This window comes from Idiotropiscis lumnitzeri, chromosome 13 (genome assembly GCF_059441095.1).
Source record: "Idiotropiscis lumnitzeri isolate Australia: NSW breed Sydney's pygmy pipehorse chromosome 13, RoL_Ilum_1.0, whole genome shotgun sequence".
Classification (NCBI taxonomy): Eukaryota; Metazoa; Chordata; class Actinopteri; order Syngnathiformes; family Syngnathidae; genus Idiotropiscis; species Idiotropiscis lumnitzeri.
The window spans coordinates 18927823-18950161 of record NC_142403.1 but is presented as its reverse complement, the minus strand read 5'-3'; the positions used below and the strand labels follow the sequence as shown (position 1 = coordinate 18950161).

Genomic DNA, 22339 nt, shown 5'->3' with positions numbered 1-22339 from the left:
TTTCGAATAATTTTCTGCGCTGATTATGAATCTGCCCTCATTTTATCAAAATACATAATTTGTAATATATTTGCTTATATTCAGGAATTAAAGGTTAGGTTCCATTTTCTGAAATGTCTTTCAATTAAACTTTAAATTACAACATGGCAACTCAATAATGCACAAGCGAGGATAAAGAATATATGCGGGTTTTTTACTCAAACGATTGTAAAACGGCAATTCTTGACGTATTTCATCATGTTAGCATCCGTAAACTGACTCAATTATGTGGTTGTTTTATTGTTTATTGTGACAGAAAACGTCCCGAGTCGAGGCAAAGTCACTTTGAGTCTTTTATTAAAGCAAAACGTCTGGTACACGTTCAGTCTCGACAGGAAGTGACAGTGACAGAGACAACACGGAACTTGCTCATTCTTCCTTCTCATCATTTCCAAAAAAACAACAAAAAAAAACCCCGGCCCAATATAAAAAGAACTTGGTTTTCTCCATCCGCTTCGATGTCACAATGCGTGCATGCTGATTGGCCACTCGACCGGGCTTAGCCACGCCCCCAAGGACGCCTTTCGACTCGTAAACTTCCATCAACGTGAGGAAATTGACCAAGTCTTTAAAAGCTCACGTTAACATTCACCGCACTTTCTCGATACTTTATTTTCTTATTTTGTTTTCTTTTTTCTTTTTTTTTACACGGTCTGTACACGCTTAATGTACATCATCGATACACGCACACACACATTCATCTTTGACACGCGTACAACACGTCAAGAAGGCATCAAATAAATAAAAAATAAATTACAAGTTCAAAAAGAGAGCAGGGTTAAAAAACATGTCGAGTCAGTCGGCTTCTCAAACATTTGAAAAAGGATTTTGATTTTGTTTGAAGACAGCGGCACCTTGAGATATTAAAGTGGGGAAATAAAATGCCATCATATTGAACATCATGAAAAACAGACAGGAATATTAATACGGCTACCCAGAAGTGACTAGTGGTGAAGAATTTGTTGCAGAGGATAAAGAATTTATACCTGTTTTTTATAATAATTTCTGCACCCCGTCTAATTGCGTTTCCAATTAGCCGTGAACAATAATCGGAGGCGAGGTTGATTTAATAAATACACGACACGTAATTCTTGTCATCTACTTTTTGCTCGGTGTGTTTATGCCGTTCCAGCACTCTGATCTCAACTTTCTGCTTTCAAGTCAAAGCAAAAAATGTGTCCGCACGACAACGCGTGTCTGAAAAATTCGTATGTTGGGTCGCTCGTATCTCAAGGCGCCGGTGTACTTTCAAACTTCTGGAATTGATCCCACCTTGAATGACTTGGCTGTGGTCAATCGCTTTCGACACAAACAGTCCGGAAGAAGTGAGTGTCAGCTGTGAAACTTCACCTTTTGTGCCCTTTCACACAGACGCCATCCAGCTCGACTTCAACCCGTGAAAGTGTCGGCACTTGCGGTGCTGCGTGAAAGGGGCTTGGGCGTTGCAGCATTTCCATTTATTTTTCTTTTTTTTTTTGGGAGAAGCATGTTTGTGTTAACTGGTGTGAAACGAGTAAACGGAAAGACACATTCACAAATCAGTGGCGAGTCGCGATGGCGGCAGGAAGTCACATGACCCGACAGCGTCAAAGGGGGCGTCCTGGTCCTGCACTGTGAAGGCATACTGTATGGAAAGACCTTTCAGCATTTTGCTCCATCGCCTTCATAAGGTCCATGTACTACTACATGCTTTGTCCTCACTCATGAGACTCATTTGACGCACTAGAAACATTTTCTTAACTACTAGTACCGCATTTGGCATACTAGTACGACCTTTAGCTGGATCCATCCTTGAAGGTCCGTGAACTCTCTCTTCTACCTGGATTTTTTTTTTCCCACTACAGTATTGACATTTTGGCGCACCAGTAACACATCTACATGGTACAAGTGAGGGGAAATTGTACTAGTTGACAACCATGTGTGACATATACTACAAGTATCAGTAATAGATTTCTGCTAGTTAATATTTTGCACACTATTAGTCGTACTACTTGCGTGTCAAATAGTGCAGTGTTGCCTCACTCATGTTGCTTCTACTAGTGGATCCTAGTCGGGCTACTAGTGCACAAAAATGCCATACGGTGGTGGAAGGTGGTTATGAAAATGTCTCAGCTTGTTGTATTTTTTTTTTTGCTAAAAAAGTTCATTTATGTTAATTGGAACAAGTTTAAAATGTAAATTGGAAGTGGAAAAAATGTCACTAGTAAGACGGTCTGTAAATGTGTTGATACACTAGTGCACCCTTGTCATTGTACTAGTGCACAGAAATGTCATACGACGGGAAGAAAATGTCATGAGTGACACATGGCTTTTCTAATAATGTGCAGAAATGTCATGCACTAATGGTAAAAATGTTACTAGTAAGATGCCGTTGTGTCACTAGTGCACTGAATTGTCTCGCTAGTGTGGACAGTCACATATTAGTGCATGGACAGGAAGGAGGTGGAGAAAATGCTGGAGGAGCTTTCCATAAAGGCACGCGGAGTACCGCAGGGGTGTGGGTCATGCCGCTTTCTTGTTCTTGTTGGTGTTTTTTTTTTTTTTTGTTAGAGTGGAGGGGAGGGTGGGGGGTGGAGGTTATAGGATGGCGTCCATGAAGCTGGTGTCCAGCGTGTGGACGAGGAGCCTGATGAAGGACATCTCCTTGCGTGTGTTCTCGAAGATGACGCGCGGGTCGTCCGACTGGCAGCGCAGGCAGTTGGGCGCCATCACCATGGCCAGGTTGTTCACGTCCATCTTGGTCACCGACACGTTGGACGGCTGCGCGAACACCTGCGTCACCGTACACGCAACGCATGACGATGTGAAAAAAGGTTGAGGAAAATTTGGGTTAATTAATGAAAATTACCACTTCATTTACACACACATTTTATGTCATAATTATCTAAAAATAATATTTTTATTTTTTATCAGAATTTCTGCACCGCTTAGACATGTGAAAAAAGTGGCATTGAAATTTAGGCCAATTCATTAAAATGATTCATTTCTTTTTTGTACACTAAAACCAGAGCTTCCGAAGAGTTGTACATGCAGCAGCTCAGTAATTTAATTAAAATAAGCCATTTAATATTTGTAATAAAACCAATGGGAAAATGCATTTTATAACAAACGGGAATTTTATTAAAATAAAATGCCAGATTTATATATTTTACATTTTGTAATTCAATAATTATAAATAATATAGATATTATAAATAAAAAAATATATATATTATATAAATAATATAAATAATAATCAATAATTTACTGACACTTTTTCATCTTTTTTTATTCCACTAAAAATGAAATGTAATTAAATTAAAATTTTATTTGGTTAAATAATTGGTTATTCTATAATTCCTTACACACACACCACAATCCAAAAATGTCATTATTTTTTTATTCATGATATTTGCTTGATTATTCGAGTACTATTTTCAGTCCAACTATTGCTGTTGGTGCTTCTCGGGTCCGTGTGCGTACCTGCAGGAAGCGTATGAGGTAGCATAGCACCAATTTGTTGATGTGCGGCAGTCCCAGCACCACTTGGACGGCGGCCTCGGCGTTGTCGTAGTTCTTGACGCACTCGTCGTAGAACTCGTGCGGGATGAGCGGTTCCTCCAGCTCGCGGTACCAAAACTTCAGCAGTGACGCTGTGTGTGTGTGTGCCAAACATGTTACACCTGCACCAAACCTCAATAAATCATGAAAACTTGCAAAAATTGTTCAGATCAAGTCCTTGTGGAAATGTCCTTCAGATTCAATTTTTTTCAGGCAATAAAAAGATAAAACTAATTTAACAGAAATTAAAACTAACCATGACAGAAAGTAATTCAAACTAACTAAATTCAAACACACAGTGATAAAAACTAAAACTAATACTAAAACTAATGAAAATAAAACTAAATCCGAGCATTAACCAAAAAAGCTAGCAAGCCTGTTTCATGTTCAATAAACTCAATTTGAAAACAAAATAAACTTTTTATTCTGAGGTGGCGGACATGCGTGCTGACCTGGAATGTGAGGGTCTTCGAGTCCTGTGGGGATCTTCCATTGGTCCACTTGCAGCTTGAGCGCATTCACCTCGTCGATGTCTCCCGGAACCCTGGACATGAAAGCGCAAATCGTCTTTTTTATTATTTCTTATTCGACATCATAAAAGCGTAGCCCATCGGTCTCCAATTGTGGCTCAGCCTTTGAACAAGACAGAAATGGGGTTCCCGACCTGAAGATGCCCTCCGTCTGGTCCCCATTGAGGCCCAGGACCTCCTCGGAGAGGCGGGTCTGGACCCAGGGCAGCTGGTGGTCCGGGTAGCGCTCCCTCTGCAGGGCCATGACCTCCTCCAGGGAAGAACCGAACATGGACGGGCTGAAGATGGCGTTGCGGGCGTGCTGGATCTCCTCCAAGCACGGCTTTTGAAGTCCCTGAGGACAAACGTTGACACGCGTGACTGGACTGGACCGGACTGGATGGGACCAGATGGCTCTAGGTGCTACCTTCTTGGCTCCGGTCAGTGCCGCCTTGGTTAGCTTCCTGTAGCAATGTTTAGCATAGCTGCTTATAGCCACTCCTGAACAGAATGACACACACAAAAACAAAGAACATGACTTGTTTTTTACAACGCCCAAAAAAAGTGGTCAAAATATCACAAACATGGCTAAGGGTTCTTCTCAAAGAACCAGTGAAGACGTGCTGTAAGTTGTAAGTTCTCGTCATGCCGCGTGCGCACCCTTGGTGTCGTTGAGGGGGTCCATGTGTCTGCAGATGTAGCCCTCCAGGTAGTTGTGGAAGCGCGGCGTGGGCGGGAAGAAGGCCAGGCAGATGGCCATCAGCTCCCAGCCGCGCTCCAGGCTGTCGTAGCGGAAGTTCTCCGTGGTCTGCCGGCACAGCTGGATGTACAGCTCGTCACGGAGGCCCTGGTTGCTCCACCCGCGGACCACCACCTGGACGGGGGGGCGGGGGGGAGGATTAACCGTGACGTAACACATTTCCAAGCAAGGCAGAAGTCCTACGTCATTTGAACGCAACTCAAGATAGAAACGATCGCTGCAACCATTACACGCAAAATCCATGCTTAAATTGTGTTTTGTTTGCAGTAACCAACGTGGTCTGCAGAGGGCACTGCTCCCTACCAATAAATACTAAAAGTCCCTTTGTCTTTTTTATCATCAAAATAAAAGCATGAAAGTTAAAATGATCAATATGTTCACTTGTTAAGAATGCAATGGAAGTACTTTAGCTTAATGCTAAGAGGTGATGTAAAACGGCACTGACAGGCTAATTGTAATTAGCATCGATGTTACGGACATTATAAACAAACTATATAAAAAAAATGCGAAATTCAATTCAATATCTAAATTTAAACCTAAATGGAAAAAAAATCTGCGAAATTCAATCAAATCTCTAAAAGAATGGCCTATCAAGTTCTGCTTTGTTGGTCTTGTACTTGATTGCTTCATTTACGCAGATTAATTTGAGACATTGAAATGTTAAAGAGAATATTCTAGGTTGTTTGTCAGTGAGCAGTGTAATACGAGGGTACGGCTAAACACGGAGACAGTCGCGGCTGCAGAGTTATTTGTAGAAATATTCGTTGGGGGTGCAGAGGATAAAGAATATATGCCTGTGAGTATTGTTGTCTGCCTCATTGGTTTGTTCCACCTATTTGTCACCACGACTATGGTATTTTTCATTGTTAGCATTAGCATTAGCATTCTTTATTGTCAAGTCAGTTCAATTGAATGAGTTGTCAGCAGACAGTCCAAGTCAAAGTCAAGACTCGTATCTCAAGGCACGGGCTTTTTGGCAGCCGTACCTCCAGGGCTACGCAGAGGGGGTCGGCTTTGGTGCGGCGATCCCCCATGTAGGTCTGGATGAGCTTGAAGATGTCCACCGCCTCCTTCTTGACGCTGCGGTCCGACGTGACGATCATGGGCTTCTTGATGGGCTCGCTGCTCCACGCTAGCATGTTGGCGATGGAGACCTTCCTCCTGAACAGACCCTGCCCGGCCCGCAAACACGCGTTATGGCTGCATCCAGACAAAATAAATGAAGCGAGCGTTGAAGAGCTCCCCGGTGTACCTGCGTGTGTTTGTTGAAGTGCTTGGACGCCCAGTTCTCGATGTCGGTCTCCGAGGACGGTTTCCTCAGGGTGAATTCTGGGAAAACGCCGCAGCTTGCGCTCGGCATCATGTTCCTTGCGTTGCGGCTGGCCTCAAATTGGGCGCAGGCGCCAAGGTCCTCCGACTGAGACAGGAAGGGAAAAGTGAAGAAAGCTGAAAGCGGGTATCCGTTAGGACCTGGCGGCTGCTCACCGAGTACGAGGTCACGCTCTTCTAGACGTAGTGTACGTACGTTTCGGAATTACCCGGAACTCTGTTAAACTGCTAACACCCATAAATTCCAATTCAATAGTTTTATTTTTTTCCACTAGTTTAACCTGCCATGGAAATTACCATAAATTAGTGCTTCTTCGTTATTTTCTGTTACGACCCCCCCCCAAGCATGAAGGAAAAAAAATATCGCGCCCCCCCCACCACCACCCACTGTCCGCCACAACTATAAATAATAAAATTTTTGTTGCAAAACAAACCTACAGCGTGGAGTTAATACTCGCTGCGCAAAATGAGGGCGCCACTGCCAACTAGTGGAGTGGAGGTGCAATTACATGTCATTGTAGTACGGCGGGAAAAAAACATGTTCCACCACACCCCGGGGAGGCCCGCCCCACTATTTGAGAAGCACTGCCGTAAATGTTGTAAAAATGGACTACATATTTGCCACTCTCGTTGCAAGCGTGCTTTTGCCACCTGAGGGTACCTGTGAGGGATGCAGATACGTCTCAGGCGAGGCCAGGCTGGTCTGCATGGAAAGACTTTTCTCCAGAAGGGCCTGAGGGAATCCGAGACGTTCGAAGGTGCTTCTCTTCCAGAGGTGTCCGTCGCTCTGCGCCAGGGCCTCGTCCTCGCTGAAGGCCCTCACCACCGGCCCCGGCAGAGGCGGCGGCACGGCACCGTCACTCTCGTAGCCGTCCTTGGAGCTCTGAGCGCCGCCACCCTGGCCCGAGTCCCAGCTGCTGCGCTGCTTCATCACCTGCTGCGCCTCCCACGCCAGCCGGGCCTGCGCCAGCATGGCCTCTGACGCCGTGCCCCCAAAGTCACCGTCAGGGGCGCCGCAGCGGGCCAGCTCCTGGGGAAGTGACGGCTTGCGGCTCTTGCGCTTGCGGTTGCCGCCAGGGGAGAAAGGCCCGGCGGAGGACGAGGACAGGGAGTGAGTCTGGCTGGACGACCAGGATATGGAGTCCTCGTAGAGGAGCCTCTGGCCCCCCTCGCCTCCCTCGCCGCTGTAGTCCAGCAGCAGGCGGGGGTCCCTGATCAGCGACTGGCTGTGCTGCAGGGTGTAGGAGCCGCCGTAGGAGCCGCCGTAGCCGCCCGTGGTGCCGTAACGCAGCAGGCGGTCGGCCGTCTTGAAGCGAGGACTGGAGGACGACTGCTCCACGTAGACCAACTGCTTGACGTACTCCTTCCCCACGGGACTGTACTCCAAACTCTGCGTCTTTTCTGGACACTTCTGCCGGGTCAGAACCAGCTGGCCGTAAGGCGACTGCTTGGGGGAGTGGTAGAGCGGGACCGAGGTCTTACGGGCGGGTGACTTCCCGGTGCTGTAGAAGGACGAGTCGGACAGGTGAATGTCGGAGGGCGGCTCCTCGTAGATGGGCGGCGGCTGGTACTCGGAGGGCGGCTCCTCGTAGAGAGGCGGCTCGTAGGCATAGCGCGGCGACGACGGTTGCGAGTCCGCCGAGGAGCGCCGCTGGGAGCCGCCCAGCTCGGCGCGCTTCAGGAAGGGAGAATGCCGGCGCTCCGGGTACGGGACCGGGGAGCCGTCGGGTTCGGAGGGTGCCGGGTTGCCGCCCCCGGAGGAACGGCGCGTTCGCGTGGCCGTGCCCCCGCCGGACAGAGAACCCGGCGTGGGCGGGTCGCACGGGGAGTAACCGTTACCCTGGTGGGACAGGAAGCTGGGTTCGCGGTCCGTCACCTTGATCAGCATGCGCTCCTTCGTACCCGTGTTCCACCTGAAGGGGGACGTCCTGAGGAGGAGAACGGGGGGAAAAAAATGGAGATGAGTGAACAAGCAAAGGAAATGAGAAGAGAGAAAGAGAGGAAGCGTAGGAAGGAGAGGAAAAAAGATGAGTCGACAAGAGGACTCAAAGGAAGGACAGAAGAAAAGGAGTCAAGATCGGGGGAAGATCAAGGAAGAAAAGTGAGGAGGAGAAAAGTGAAGGAAAGAAGACAAAACAACAAAGGCAGAGGAGACGACAAGATGAGGTCATGAAATGACGGAGAAGAGGGAGCGGAGAGGAAAGGAGACAAGGGAAGGAAGCAAGGATAAAACACAAACGGAGGAGACAAAAGGAGGTGAAAGCAGGAGAGCAGGAGATGAAATTGAATTCAAGGCGTTAATTAAGAGAACGAAAGGTTGCGAGCGTTTAATTAGCCCAAGTTCATTTAATCGGGCAAGAATTTCATCTGGCACCGAGCGAGCGAGTGAAGCGCTTCACTTGGCATTCATCTCGTTCAGCCGGCGCCGCCGACGACCAGAAGAGGACCCGAGTGTGAAATTGATTGGTCACCTGGCGCTTTCACACCCCCGGAAGCAAGCGGGCAATGAATGGTCGCTGAATGGCGTGAGCGTGAGAATATGACAACAAAAAAAGGGAGAAGCCTTCAAAGACGCTTCCGGTCTTTTGAAGGTCCAACACGACATTTGCAGAGCTTCAGCGCATCTTTTTGGAGAAAAACGCTCGGCTTTTATACAAAACATTTTTCATGCGCGTGGGAAAAGTTGCCAATCCAAACCCAAGATGACAAAAATTTGATATTCTATCAGCTGCTCTTTACTTCAAGCCGACAAGTCGAAAATGTGCAACAAGAGATAAATAAAATGAACAAATTCATATGTTGAATTTTAATCCCAAAAATGCAAGTTTTGTTTCAAACTAAAGCGCAACTTTTAGTCTGATTCCGATATTTGGCAGAATATATAAAAGTTATCATTGATAAAATATATAAATTTTTTAAGGGTAATTTACGCTTAAAACAAAAATGAGAGGTAGAACATTTGACTGTTTTACAAACCTTTTTTTTCTGCTTTGTTTTTTAGAAATAAAATGTGGTAAAAATCGTCCATTTTTTTGTATTTTCTTTGTTGGGGGGGGCGGGATTAATGTTTATAAATCAATATCTTTGATTTTTGTTTTTTAAACTCAATTAATTTTAATTTTTTTAGCTTTTATGAGTTTATATTTTATATATATTTAAAATGCTTTGTTTTAGTTTAGCGTTTATTAGTTTTAATATTAGTTTTAATTTTTTTAATATATGTCGCATTTGTCAAGTGGAAAAAAAAGTATTGTGTACTACAATGAATTTTTAAAACACATTCTCATTCATTTTATTCACAAATGTTTTTTTTTCCAGTTTTTGTTTTACTGGACTCTAACCGTGGAGTGAAGCTGTTGACTACTATGTTGGCTTAGCTAACCAGTTAGCTTAACCGCGCTGGTTGCCTCACTCACCTCTCGGCTTCGTCTTTCCCGGACTGCTTGTCGGTCCCTTCCTGATCCAGGGAGGACGAAGTGCTCCCCTCCCGGCTGACCCCGCTGTTGCGTCCCGGACTGTTGTCGGCCGACGCTCCTCCTCCTCCGGTGCCCCCGGTGCCGGCGGCGTGGCGGGGGCTGGCGGCGTCGGTGTGCTGCTTGAGGGTCTGCAGCTTGGCTAGCGGGATAATGTCGCAGCCTTGCGGGCGGTGCCAGACGGTGCGCTGCGTGGAGGCGTTGTAGTAGTAGAAGCGCGAGGTGTTGGGGTCAAACAGCTCCCACCACTGGTTGTCGCCGGTGCGCTTGATGCGCACACCCGGCGGCGGGTCCCACACGCACTCGCCCGTCAGCAGGTTGGCGTACATGCGCTCGCGCGTACGCGGCTCGATGATCTCCACCCACTCCAACCTGGCGGCACACAAAATGGCGAGCCTCGGTCAGCGAAGCTCAATCAACTTGCGGCTATTCTCAGCCATGTAAGCTGAAATGTTAAAGACCCCGTCAATTGAATACCGAAGACGCTAATTGTTGAAAACGAGAACTATGCAGTACTGATGGTCACGCTATTTTGTGGATGGTGTTTTTTTTTTTTTTTGGATTGACTCATTTATTTATTCAGGGTGTAATTCCACTAATGGCCACTAGTGGGTGTCACCATACTATGGTTGGTTTCAAGATATTTATTGTTAATGTGTCCAACTGGAACACGTCACGCTGCATCAGGACATCCAACATTTTTCGGGCACATAACTGTTGTGGCTTGACACGTTCAGAAAATCACATCGTAACGCAGCAGTTGTGTCGGGGGGGGGGATCAGGTTCACACTATCCCCTTCCGCAAGTGTCTGTTGCACTTCCTTCAAGAGACGGCAAATTCGCTTGGAATGGGGGACAATTTTGCAGGCTCTCTGTGCGAACGTGGCAACCCTGCCAAGTGTTTGGAATATTTTGACTGTCATGTTTCATAACGGCGATGAAATTGCTAAACAATTCCCTTCAATATTAGCGCATGTTTGTGCAGGGACGCTGTGACAGTGCCTCCGTGTCAAATGGAGCAGAAGGAGGCCTTAAGTAGAAATCCGCTGGGGCGACGGGAGGATTAATTGGCCGTAATTGCTTCACGCCTTCGTGTTCCAAATGACCCACTTTAAGCCGACAACGCCGGATGAAATATTCACGAGCGGCAAACTGACAAATTGACACAGTAACCCCTTTCACGCAGCCTTTTAAAAGCGGCCATTTTTCAACTATTGTCCAACTTTTGAGGACATATCAGAAGCGCGCGTGTGTGTCAAAGGCAAATGCGGGAATGGCAGGATGGGGGTGTAAAGTGTGAGCTAGCGTCTGTCACGCTAACGCTGGTTGACAAGGACAATCATGGCGGCTAAAAGGTCGCCGCGCGTTTGTCGCCACACGCTGGCTGATGGCTGCGGGGCGTCGCCCATCTTGCTGCCGCTCGCACGCTCGTGATATCATACGACCGCCACACACTCGACTGGCTCATGGTGAAGAATTTACGATTTGACGCTGACAAAAGCGTGAAAAGATGAAGATCGCAGGGACAGTCGCGTGCTTCTGAGAAATGACTCTGTAAAAGTAATGGCGGGCCGTGCATTTCACACGAGGGCCTTCAGTGAAGTCGTTCTTAGTCAAACTTGAAGAAATCCCCCTCATATTAGCATAATTTATGACACCACGGCTGGACCAATAATATACAGAAAGACACTTACACGGTACTGGGTGGGTGACGACCGAGCTTCTCTTAAAGGTCCGTTTTGAAAATGGCCTCGCATGCGTATCTGCAATTAAATCCAAACTTTTCCCACCTTCGGCCGTTGTGGTTTATAAAAGCAAGAATATATTTTCGATTTTTGACCGGTCGCCAGTTACGACTGCCGGGTGTGTTGATTCCGCCTTGAGACACAGAACAGACAACCGCACAATTGTATCTGAAGGCCTCGGACAAATAGCGCGTGCTACTGGAATTATGAAATCTGCCTGGCAACTCAAGCTATCTGAATTCTGATTGGATAAAAACTCTCACCTAAAAATACAACCCAAGGATATAATATGACATCAATGTGAAGAATAATACAATGACTTCTTCATTATGTCAGGCCTTGCAGGCCTTGACTGCCCACCAATGGGTAAATGAAATTGGCTCATCTAAAAGAAAACGATTCAATGCAAGAAGGGTATTTGGCTCTTCCAATTCATCATCATAATTAAGTCACGTTGGTGCATGTTCTGCACTGTCAGTTTGAAAATATCTTCTATTACAGTCATGAATCAACTAAATAATCGACGGACGAATGTATTGTTAAAATTGTTAAAATGTTGGTTGCAGCCCCAGTTGTAAATCTGTAAATAAATTGTCAAGAAAAGGCTTTTACCAGTCTAGATTTTGTTGTTTTATGCTTTTTGATCTGAGTTCTGCGGGACCGGTTTCCTTTTCACCAAATGCTTGCTTTCTCAGTTTTTTTTTTTTTGCTCAGCACAATTCGAGCCTGTGAAACGAGCCAATTATCTGCTCTTTTCTGTGTCATTTCCGTGAAGTGATCCTTCCAAGCGCGACCAAAGAGGCTTGAAGCGTGTTTATGCGAGAGCGACATCTTCTCGCGTCCCCTGGCCAGCTTCTCGCCAAACGTCCTCACCGCTTTATGTCCCTGAATGCAACGTTTGTCTTTGCTTATTTGGCATTCCTGTGCGTCTTTCATCTCGTCTTTCCTGACTTTCAAGTGCTCGCCGCTCGGTTCTGCTCGGCTCACCAGATTGTAATCCAGATTAAACACGGAAGATGTTTCAAATTAGATTGAACACGCCGTCCTCTACGGATTTTTCTTTTTTTTTTACATGACAAGCTTCCATTGTAAAATGTTAGTATTGGTGTGGTACCTTTTGTTATAAAAATGTAGTGGTATTTTTTTAACTTTCAACCCCCCCTACCAAAAAAAAAAAAAAATAAAAAAATACAGTGAACATTTGTGATGTACATACAATTTTAAATGAGAACAAAATTTGGGACGAATCTTTAAGAAAGAATTTTCCTTGGTGTAATATCTACGGATAAAACTTTAAATCGAATAATTTGATTACAAAATAAGGTTGAAGCAAAAATATTACAAAACAAATAATTAAAAAATTAAAAAATTGTGTGACAAATCTTCAGCAAATATTTCTACAAATCATTTTAAATAAATTTAGAATCTTGTAACATTTAGCTTTAAAATATTGGTACAGTTTTTTATTAACATTCAACATGAAGAACATTGCTTGTAACATTCAAATTCAGATAAAATTTGATATATAAAAAACTGTGCAACAAAATTTCCTGAAATATTTTGACATACTAAGTGTAATAAAAAAAAAGGTTGAGCCTCTCAAAAGTAAAGATTCTCCAATGTCTTTAAGGGATTGCATTGAAAACCTAATCGACAGATGACTCGATTATTCAAATATTCGTTAGCTGCAGACCTACGCGGCACATCTTGAAATGGCGTTAACAGGAAAGAAGAGAAGAAGGAAGAAGGAGAATGTTGGTGTGAGTTATTCCGAGGAGAGGTGGCGGGCTCCTCCCCTGCCATCTGCCGCGTCCCGGCATTCCTCTCATTCTGTCGCAGTCGCTCAAAGCAAAGCGCAGCATCTCCTCTCCGTGGATTCCTGCGTCGTTCCCGGTGAGCTTCCCGAGGTCAACTGGACCCTTTCCCAACTCAAAAGCGGCCTCCAGAAAAGCCCGGAGAACAATCGGGGAGGAAACAATTGGAGGTGCCAGTCGGCCCCCCTGCCGCGTCGCACAACATGGCCGCAAAAAGCCTTTTGTGCCATCTCGTCATTGCAGCTCAAGCGAAGCGGCTTTTCCTCCCACACACACCGGCGCTGCTTTTTAATGACGAATTATAAAACATGCTTTTGATTCAAGTCATTTTAGTCTCTTTGAGTCCTGCACAACATTTGCTTTTTTTTGTTTTTGTGACGGTACTCTAAGAAGAAGAAGTAGGATAGAAGCCGGGTGTATAAAGCGCCAATGACATAAAACCTGGAAAAGCAGGTCTAAGTCGTGGCGCCGGTGGTGTAACGCGATTTGGGTGGATTTGATGGAACAGGTCAACAGACGTGTGTGGTGGATGTCATCGTATTTCATTCATAAAGTGCCCACCCCACAGAGGCCAACTTGACATCATCCGCAAGTGGAGATCATCTTACAGTTTCCTTTTAAAGGTACTTTGCACGTGTCAATCTTCTCCGTGGGCCCGTCCACGAAAAGAAAGAAAACATCCAAGTGCACAATTAAGACCGGGCACAAAAACAGGGCCCTTAAAGTGCAGTTTTCGTCTCCGATTATTTCAGACGACTAAAAAGCATTTTCCAAACGTATCACAGTGACGCGTTTGTATCCGTCAAGCGGATGTCATGTGACACGCACGCACACGCATGGTGACTAATAAACTATGTGCGGCTAATTAAACATTGATCACTGCTCTGTCCATTTGCGAGCTGGCTCATGTTAAATTCATGAGGTTGCTCTTTCCCCACGCACGCACGGCGCTAGCTAGCCGCCGTCACGCTAAGCCCGCGAGTGAGTCAGCATCAGCTGATTTCACGCCATTCCATGAGTGTGTATCCTCATCATAAACAGCGAGAGGGCCCGCACAGATGTCCTCGCCACCGACAGCTAGCGGGCACGTGCCGCGCGATTGCACATGCTAGCTTGCCAGCTATCAACTCTGCCCTCCTGGAACTGCCAAAATGATTGTGACATCACAAACGTTTTTCTACGCTAGGTACTGCTGTTTTGATTAGCAACAGAATTTGAGCACGGCTACACATGACAACTAATGTCGCTCATTTGCCGACACCCACATCACTCACCAGGCCGCGCCTTTCAAAGCCATACATGGAATAATCAGTAAAGCTGTCAATTCTTATTCATTAATTTGAAATCAAATCTGTTCATTGGATGTAATTTGGAAAATGTGATCAAACGAGTGCTTCATTTTCAGAGAATTTTTTAATTTGGATGAAAGAAAAAAAAGGTGTAATCCTCTCCCGGATGTCGCGCCATCAATTCTACGGCGAGGATGGTCCACATCCACTGATGACTTTCCGTGTCAGTGAGCGGGCGGCGTCCAATCGGTGCATGAATACCAGAGTGGAGGATTCCACGGTCAATACCAATCAAGAGGAACATCAAGTGACACGCCCCCCCACCTCCCTCACTCCCTCCATCATCCTGTTTACTATCAATCAGTCCATCAGATCCCCCGCCCCTCACCATCCTGACAAGCAGTCTTGCCGTCTCCGTCCATGATTGAAAGCTCGGAAAACAGCAGCAGCAGGAGAGAAGCCGCAAGCTCCAAACGGGAGGCAACCATATGGCCACGCTCGCTTAACATGCCACACTGGAGGGGCGAAGTCCAAATTTGCATTTTGCGCATCATCAAAACATGCTGAATAGAAAAACTGAGAAGCACTGATTTTTTTTTTTTTTTTTTTTCAGATAATTGAACCGCTTGGCTAGGCTGGACGTGATCATGTGGCGAGTCGCTGGAGGTGGAGGCAAGCTTGGTGCTACTTACATGTCTGGCTACTAGTGGGGCTAAACATGGCATGGAGTCGCTTCAATGTCAGTAATTATTTGTGAGAGACCAATTATCAGCCGGGCCAAAATGTGGCATTTCGCCAATTTTCAGCATCGGCCTTTTTTTAACTTTCAAGGCCGATAAATTAAAAGCCGGTTTATTTTGGCCCACTGCAGCACACTTCTCTCTCTCTCTCTCTCTCTCTGCTGTGCTGGAGGCCCTGCCTGCAGCAGCATCTGATTGGTTCCTTGTGCAGTGGGTAGCAGCCAATCAGCAGTAAGCTGCCTGTTTGCTTTTTCATCCCGAGTCACTCGCATGACAGGAGGCAACAGATTTTGAAGAAATTTGAATAAATGTCAGTCTACTAAAACGCACAACAAATAGAAAACTATTTTAAACTTGCAAAAGAAAATGTTTGTTTTCACTGAACGATAAGACAAGCAGCTGAGCCAAGAAGCTTTTAAAACTAAACTTTAAATATCGGTATCGGCCTGGACAAAAGCCAATCGGTCTATCACTCGTAATTATCCCTTTTGTGGTGGTGAATAAGCTGAACTTCTGACAAGTATTGCTCTCATGAAGGGAGAGACGGAGATGCCATGCAAAGCAAACCTAACATTGACATATTATCGTGAAGCACTGAAATGAAATGACTGATTGACCGGATACATTTTTTACAGAAATCTGGCTCTAATTGTTTAAAACTTTCATCAGCAGAATAGCACGCAATTTAAATACGTGTCTTATTCATTCGGTTACGCAGCAATTTTGGAAATCTACCACAAGGGGAAAAAAAAAACACAGGGAGCCACAAAATCGTTTTGACATCTAAAGCGAGGATACGTCAGGCACACACACACACACGCACACACGCATTGTGTGTGTTACAGCTGATGCTGCGCATCAGTCGAGTGCGGGGGAGACGGTCTCCTAGCAACCGTGGCCTTAGCGATGGCGTGACCCTCCGCCACTGCACATGTGCCATGTCTGCAAAGGTAGCGTGACACCACCCGTCGCCCCCGTGCACCCCACCCGCCAAACCCCACCCCCTCATCCCACCAGTGCAGCATTAGACGGAACGTTCCGGCAGCATCCGTCGCAGCAGCTGACGTGACGCCAACGTGACGCATTGTTCACTCATCAATTGACCAAAGGGTACGGTACAAAACGGAAAGGAATGGGTCGGCGCAGTCAGGTAGGGTAAGGTTCATTAAATCTAGGCTTGAAACCCTAATTCAAAACACATCATTTCAAACCTTAAACCTTGTTTGAAATCAGAACCAGTATTCAAAACCTAACCCGAGTTGAAGATTTAAACCCGCCTTGAAACCCTAACTTGAAACGCCAACTCAGACTTGAAACCTTAAGTACAAATTCTTAAAACCGCGACACTGACTTCCAACCCAAACTTCAATCTGCAACAAGTGTTTGAAAACCATAAAGCTATCGTGAAACCCAAAGTCGGTCTTGCAACCCGAATTTCTAACCCTAATCCAACTCGAAACCCTCATTTAAAACCCCAACCGTCACTTGAAACCTTAACTCAACTTTGAAATGTTAATTTCAAATCTTGACATTGCAACCCGTGCTTCAAACACAAACCAACAACCACGAATGTTTGTAGCCCAACATTGAAACCCTTACCCTGACCTCAAACCCTCACTTGAAACCCTAACCCTGTCTTTAATCCTAATTTGAAACCCTAAAAAAACCTGACCCTTTTTTTGAAACCCTAAACCTGGCTTGAAACCATAATTTGAACAAATTCCCCCAGATTGCATTTTTGCATGGCGATGTTCTTACTTCCCACAGCCCATTATAGTGGACCGTATATGCCCAGAAGGCCACAAAGGGCATCAAGAAACATATTGTGATCGGCCCGAGTCTTTTACAGCTCGCTCGATTACGCACACACGCACGCACGCACGCAGATTGTGTGGGTGGAGTGGCTTTGAATAGCAAGTGGAAAACACTTGAGTGGGCTTGTTTGACCACTCTGACCCCTCAGCCTACACCCGGTGGACCAATCACAGCCATTAGCGCGCGCACACACACACACAAAATGAGCAGCTCTGCTCCCTCGCATGAGCGAGTCCGACACGTGCTGTACGTCCCGCTTCCGAGCGTTCTCCCGTCATGCTGGAGGTGGCTCCACCTCGTGTTGACATTATACGGACGCCAAGCACGGTGACGGATTCACCAAAATCACTCAACTCCTCTCTGAGGTCATCAGTGCTGCACTAATAGTTGTACGTCTATGCGGAGGATGAAGAATATATGACCGCGGAGAGATGTTGGACTATCTGCATGTCGGAAAACCATTTGTGTTCATTAGGTTGTTGTTTGGAGGGTTAAAGCGCAACTACATGAAAGCTTATTCGGATTAGCATGACGCTAGCAATCGTATTTGACGCAGTTTTATGCACATCTTAATCCTAACAAACAATAGAAAATGCCATAGACGTGCTAATAAAAGTAGCATTGACACGGTGGTGATTAGATCGCCTTAGGATGTCGACAGACAATGCAACAACACGGACAGACAGAAATTCTTTTTCCTTTGCATACTTGGTTGCGGGCAATGAGCAATATGAGCAAATGTTGTTATTGTTTGTCACAAAAATTGAATTAAAATTTCATTTTTTTTACGCAAAGCATCAATTAGCAATGTTTGCCAGGTTGCCAAATTAACATTTTAGCATCCAATAAGCACTTCTGGGTGTGACGGCGGCAGCTTGAAGAAATACACCACACCTCCCCCACTCAGTTGTGTGTGCGCGTGTGTGCGTGTGTGTGAGTCAAAGTGTTCCACCACAGCGTCTCATGTGTTGATCTGCTGCCGCCACCACTCAAACGACAACATCAACAACGGCTGCGGGGATTTCGTTCATTTCCACAACCCGTCACTTTGTGTCAATGTGTGTGTGCGTGCGTGTGTGTGCGTGTGTGTGCATGTAGGTATGTGTGCGTTGGGGTGTGTGTGTGTGCGTGTTTGTGTGTGCGTAATGCCGATTGGCCCACAGACACACACAAGCACAGTTAATTAAAATTGCCTCCTACCTTGTTAACATTCCAACATCCCATCACATTAATACACACACATACACACACATCACTAACAAAAACACACACACGCGTCACCCTATGAACCCGACACACATTTCACACACAAGTAACACCAACACATATCCACACAAACACACACCAGTACACAATCATTCACAAAAACACAGAGCATGCACACACCACACCACAATCAATACAGACACACACAGCAACACAAACTCAACACACACACCCAGCAAATCAACGCACCAACACACACAAATATCACACAAACACCCGCGCACACACCTTGCGAGCAGCATTTCAACAAATACACTAAGACGTAATCCAATTAGTGAGGGAAAGTGCCCCGCCCCCAATACACTCGCTCACCCAAACGATGCCTTCAATGAACAAAAACAAAACAAAAATATGATCGCGACCAGTTGCACCCATTGACGTGATTTTTGGTAGACATGTAACAGGCCCAGTAACAAAGACCCAGTTGTTTAACTGAACAGGAAGTCAGCCATTTTGGATTAATGACGCCATTTTGAGCAAAATTCAGGACTTTGACCAATTCCTTGTAGGAAATTCACCGAAACGATCTCTCGGAGGCAGGTATCCCGGATGATGGGCGACAGGAAATGGTGACGCTTCTTTTGCTCCGGAAGACAGTTTCATTTTGCACGGGTACATTTGGTGGACATGTTTGTCATCAAGGAACCAATGACCAAAACAGAAAGAAGAAATCTTTCGGCAAATTCCGTGTCCAACACCAACTTTGGTGTCAGTCCAAATGAGAACCGATTTGGAGCATGTATCCTTAATGGACAAATGGGTGACAGAATTGTGAAGCTTTTTTTTCACAACATCTAAGTGTCAAATTGTTAACAAAATGTTTACTATTTAAATTACGTTAACCAAAAGCTGTTTCAAATAGTTTGACTTTTCATGATAATAACGCATCATTAAGTCTGTCACCTTCACACACATTATCATGCATACTCAGTCAAATTTGCATTTTGTGCAAAACAGCCATGGTTCAAAACAATGAGGCGCAACGTGTGTGTGTGTGTGTGCCTGTCGTGATTTACATGAGGACACACGATCCGTGTGACACAAATGCATCAGACATCAATTATTAAGCGCGGCTAACCACGCTAGCGCAGCGTGTAGCAGCTTCTACTGTATCTCGTATGCAGATCCAAGCTAGCCTCCTCCTCCGTGTCAACTTCCCCGATGACCACGGAACAAAGGTCGAAGGCGCTCGCCTTCCCGCAGGGACCAGACCGCATTCAAATTTGGCTTGTTTTAAATGTTCCACTGGACCGCGGCTGAGCAATGAGTCAGGAACAAACCTCAGAGCACTTTTGCCAACAGCTAACGTGAGTGCACGGCATATGCGGAGAGGGTGAGTTTGTTATCATCTGGTTGTGAATTTGGACTTTCTTCAAAGAGACACAAAAGGGAAAAAGCTGAAAGCAGCTCTTTTAACTTATTCGCTGCCAACCTAGATAAAATGAATGTACTTTTCGGCTTCTATATCCGTCAATGGCAGTGAATGAGTTGGGTTCACATTTTGATTTTTTTGGGGGCCTGAGGCAGGGAACACCCTGTATAGGTCGCCAGCCTATTGCAGGACACAGGTAGCCCAACTTGGACGACCAGTCATTGTCATGGAAAATATAGACAAACCCAAGACTGGTCCCGAGTCAAACCCCACACAGAAAGCCCAATGACCAGATTTGAACCCCAAACCTTCAAACCACGAGGCAGACGAACTAATCAAGAGCGGCCGTGCGTGGTGCATGCTCTGTGACGTCACATAAGCAAATCCATCCGCGTTCTTTGACGAAAGCGCAGCATAGGAAAAGGCAACGTGTGCCTGAAAGGCGTCGCAATGGAAGCAGAAGGGCGCCGCACTTCCTGCTGTCTGCCTTCATCCATCATCAGCATGAGGGTGAGGCCACAAAAAAACTTTACATGTGCTTTCAACGTCGACATTTGACCACTTACGTACGATATTTGTGCATAAAAAAATGCAATGGATGGCTAGAAAAAGTTGCATTTCCGCAGAAAATGCGACTTGGCCCAACGCCCCCAAAATAGTATATTTGTCGAGCAAAGTGAATTGATTATTGCTCCATAAATACACACTATTTTATGACAGATTTGACACGCTCGGTGCATCTTCGATGAGGATGGGGATGCAGAAGACTCCCCATCCTCCTCATCCCGCACTGATGCTTCGTTAGCATCCTCCGTTAGCATTAGCCGCATTCCGCTGAGGTGAGGACGATTCGCTCCGACAGGTGCACACAGGCGGCCGGCAGCCGCCCGCGATCAGGCTCGTCCCGGCCACCGGCGGCCCTTCCGGAGCCCGGCGAGGGTCGGTGAGCACCTGACGCCGAAGCAAGCGCACCTGCCACGGGCTCTTTGGCGAGAACGTTGATAAATGGTGGCCCGGACGCGGCGACCGTCCGTCCGTCCGTCCTCGCCAGGCAATATCGCTCGCTTCATCCCGTCGACGAAACGGCAATAACGCGCGTCGGTGAGACTTACCTCTCGGCCATTTTCCCCGGCGGTTGTTAAAATCCCTTTCGAGTAAATCCCACAGAGGTTTGCTCCATGTTGGCCGAAAACGCAGCCGCCGCAGTCCAACCAGAACCCCCTACTCGGGCCAGACGAGTGCCGAGTTTCCAGCAAGCATTAAGAATACATCCGGTTTAGGCTTTCGCAATAAAATCTCTTCCGGAAGTATGCATCCCGTTTAAATCCCAAGCGCTTTCGCATCTCAAAGGTATAGTTAAGAAACATTGATCGACGTCATAATGGTCCTTTGAAGCATCTAACAAAAAAAAAACCGAGTATGGCCTTTTATTCTGAAACCGGATAACTTTCATTCAGAGCTTGATTTGTTTATAGCTAGCTTTGCACATTAGCGAGAATGCGCACTGGCGGTGAGGCGTTCAATCCAACAATCTTACGAGATGCCAGGAACATTGCATCCGAACGTTACGGTGCTCCGTGACTGCACGGCAATCCCAGCATGCTCTGGGGCAAGATGGAAAGGACAGACAGCGGACGGACATCTTCTAGTTCACTCCTGAGGGCCATCACATAGTCCCTAATTTACGTCATTTTCCATCTTTGAAGAGACTGATTTAAAAAAAAAACAAGTTGTAACAAAATAGATGGAAACATAAATATTTACAGTTCAGACATGTTACCTTTTGTGTTCACAGTGCACAAAGCAAGCTCCGTAAAGACATGCCTGGATGACTTTGATGTGGAAGAACATCTGACCTCGCCAGTGGACGAAGATAAAATGGCCGATTGGCATCTTGTAGAAAGTCTTTCAAATTTTTGATACGTTCCGGCAGAAATTGACTCAAAAATGCTATAAATTGTCACATATTTGGCCTGCCAAGTAGTTTTTGCAATTAAAAATACAATATTTTTGCGTCATTGCATCACGTCATCATTAAATTGGATATTTGAACATGGAAACTGGTTGAATTTAAATTGCCTCCCATTAAAATTTAAAGCAATTACTCTCTCCGCTTGCCTCAAAAATGGCGAGGAAAGGGTTACGCGAGGTCACAAAATTACATTTTTGCTTGAAACACGTATATTTCACCATTTCACAAATGCAGAGGTGGACAACAGAATGCTGTGTATTTGGCTACCAACTGCCACAAAATTGATGTATATCGTTAAAGAACAAAATCAGTCCCAATGACCACTACAATAAGATTAGTTGTCGCTTTGACGTGTCCTGTGCACTGTCCAGCATCGGTATCGACAGACTGGAGAGCCTCCTTGTGGTGATTTCTCAAAGCTCACACACTATCAAAAATAATCCTCAAGAACAAGTACACTGGCAAATGTTACTGATGGAAGGGAACGAACTCACTCTCAGTATATAGTTTGGAGTGAAAAGAGAGTCGTGAAAAACCTCCGTGCCGTGACCCGGATTCGAACCGGGGTTGCTGCGGCCACAACGCAGAGTACTAACCACTATACGATCACGGCGTCCTGCTTAAACACGGAACAAAATGTGAGTGACCAAGAGTTCAGAAATGCGACGGGAGCACGA

General features: G+C 45.8%; 1 protein-coding gene and 1 non-coding gene across 2 annotated transcripts; both read right to left on the bottom strand.

Annotated features, from left to right (window-relative positions):
• Positions 1-319: 319 nt before the first annotated feature.
• On the bottom strand, positions 320-20942 carry arhgap39 (Rho GTPase activating protein 39). Its single transcript, XM_088313828.1, has 11 exons — positions 20803-20942; positions 9593-10021; positions 6838-8104; positions 6100-6264; positions 5834-6019; positions 4748-4961; positions 4515-4588; positions 4243-4442; positions 4031-4122; positions 3501-3670; positions 320-2811 (listed from the first exon to the last, which is right to left on the bottom strand). The coding sequence occupies exons 1-11, from the start codon at positions 20811-20813 to the stop codon at positions 2617-2619; spliced, it is 3003 nt and encodes a 1000-aa protein (XP_088169954.1). The 5' UTR covers positions 20814-20942; the 3' UTR covers positions 320-2616.
• A 1261-nt stretch (positions 20943-22203) lies between these two features.
• trnah-gug (transfer RNA histidin (anticodon GUG)) lies at positions 22204-22275 on the bottom strand. The gene has a single exon. It is a non-coding gene; the product is annotated as a tRNA-His (tRNA).
• Positions 22276-22339: the final 64 nt, after the last annotated feature.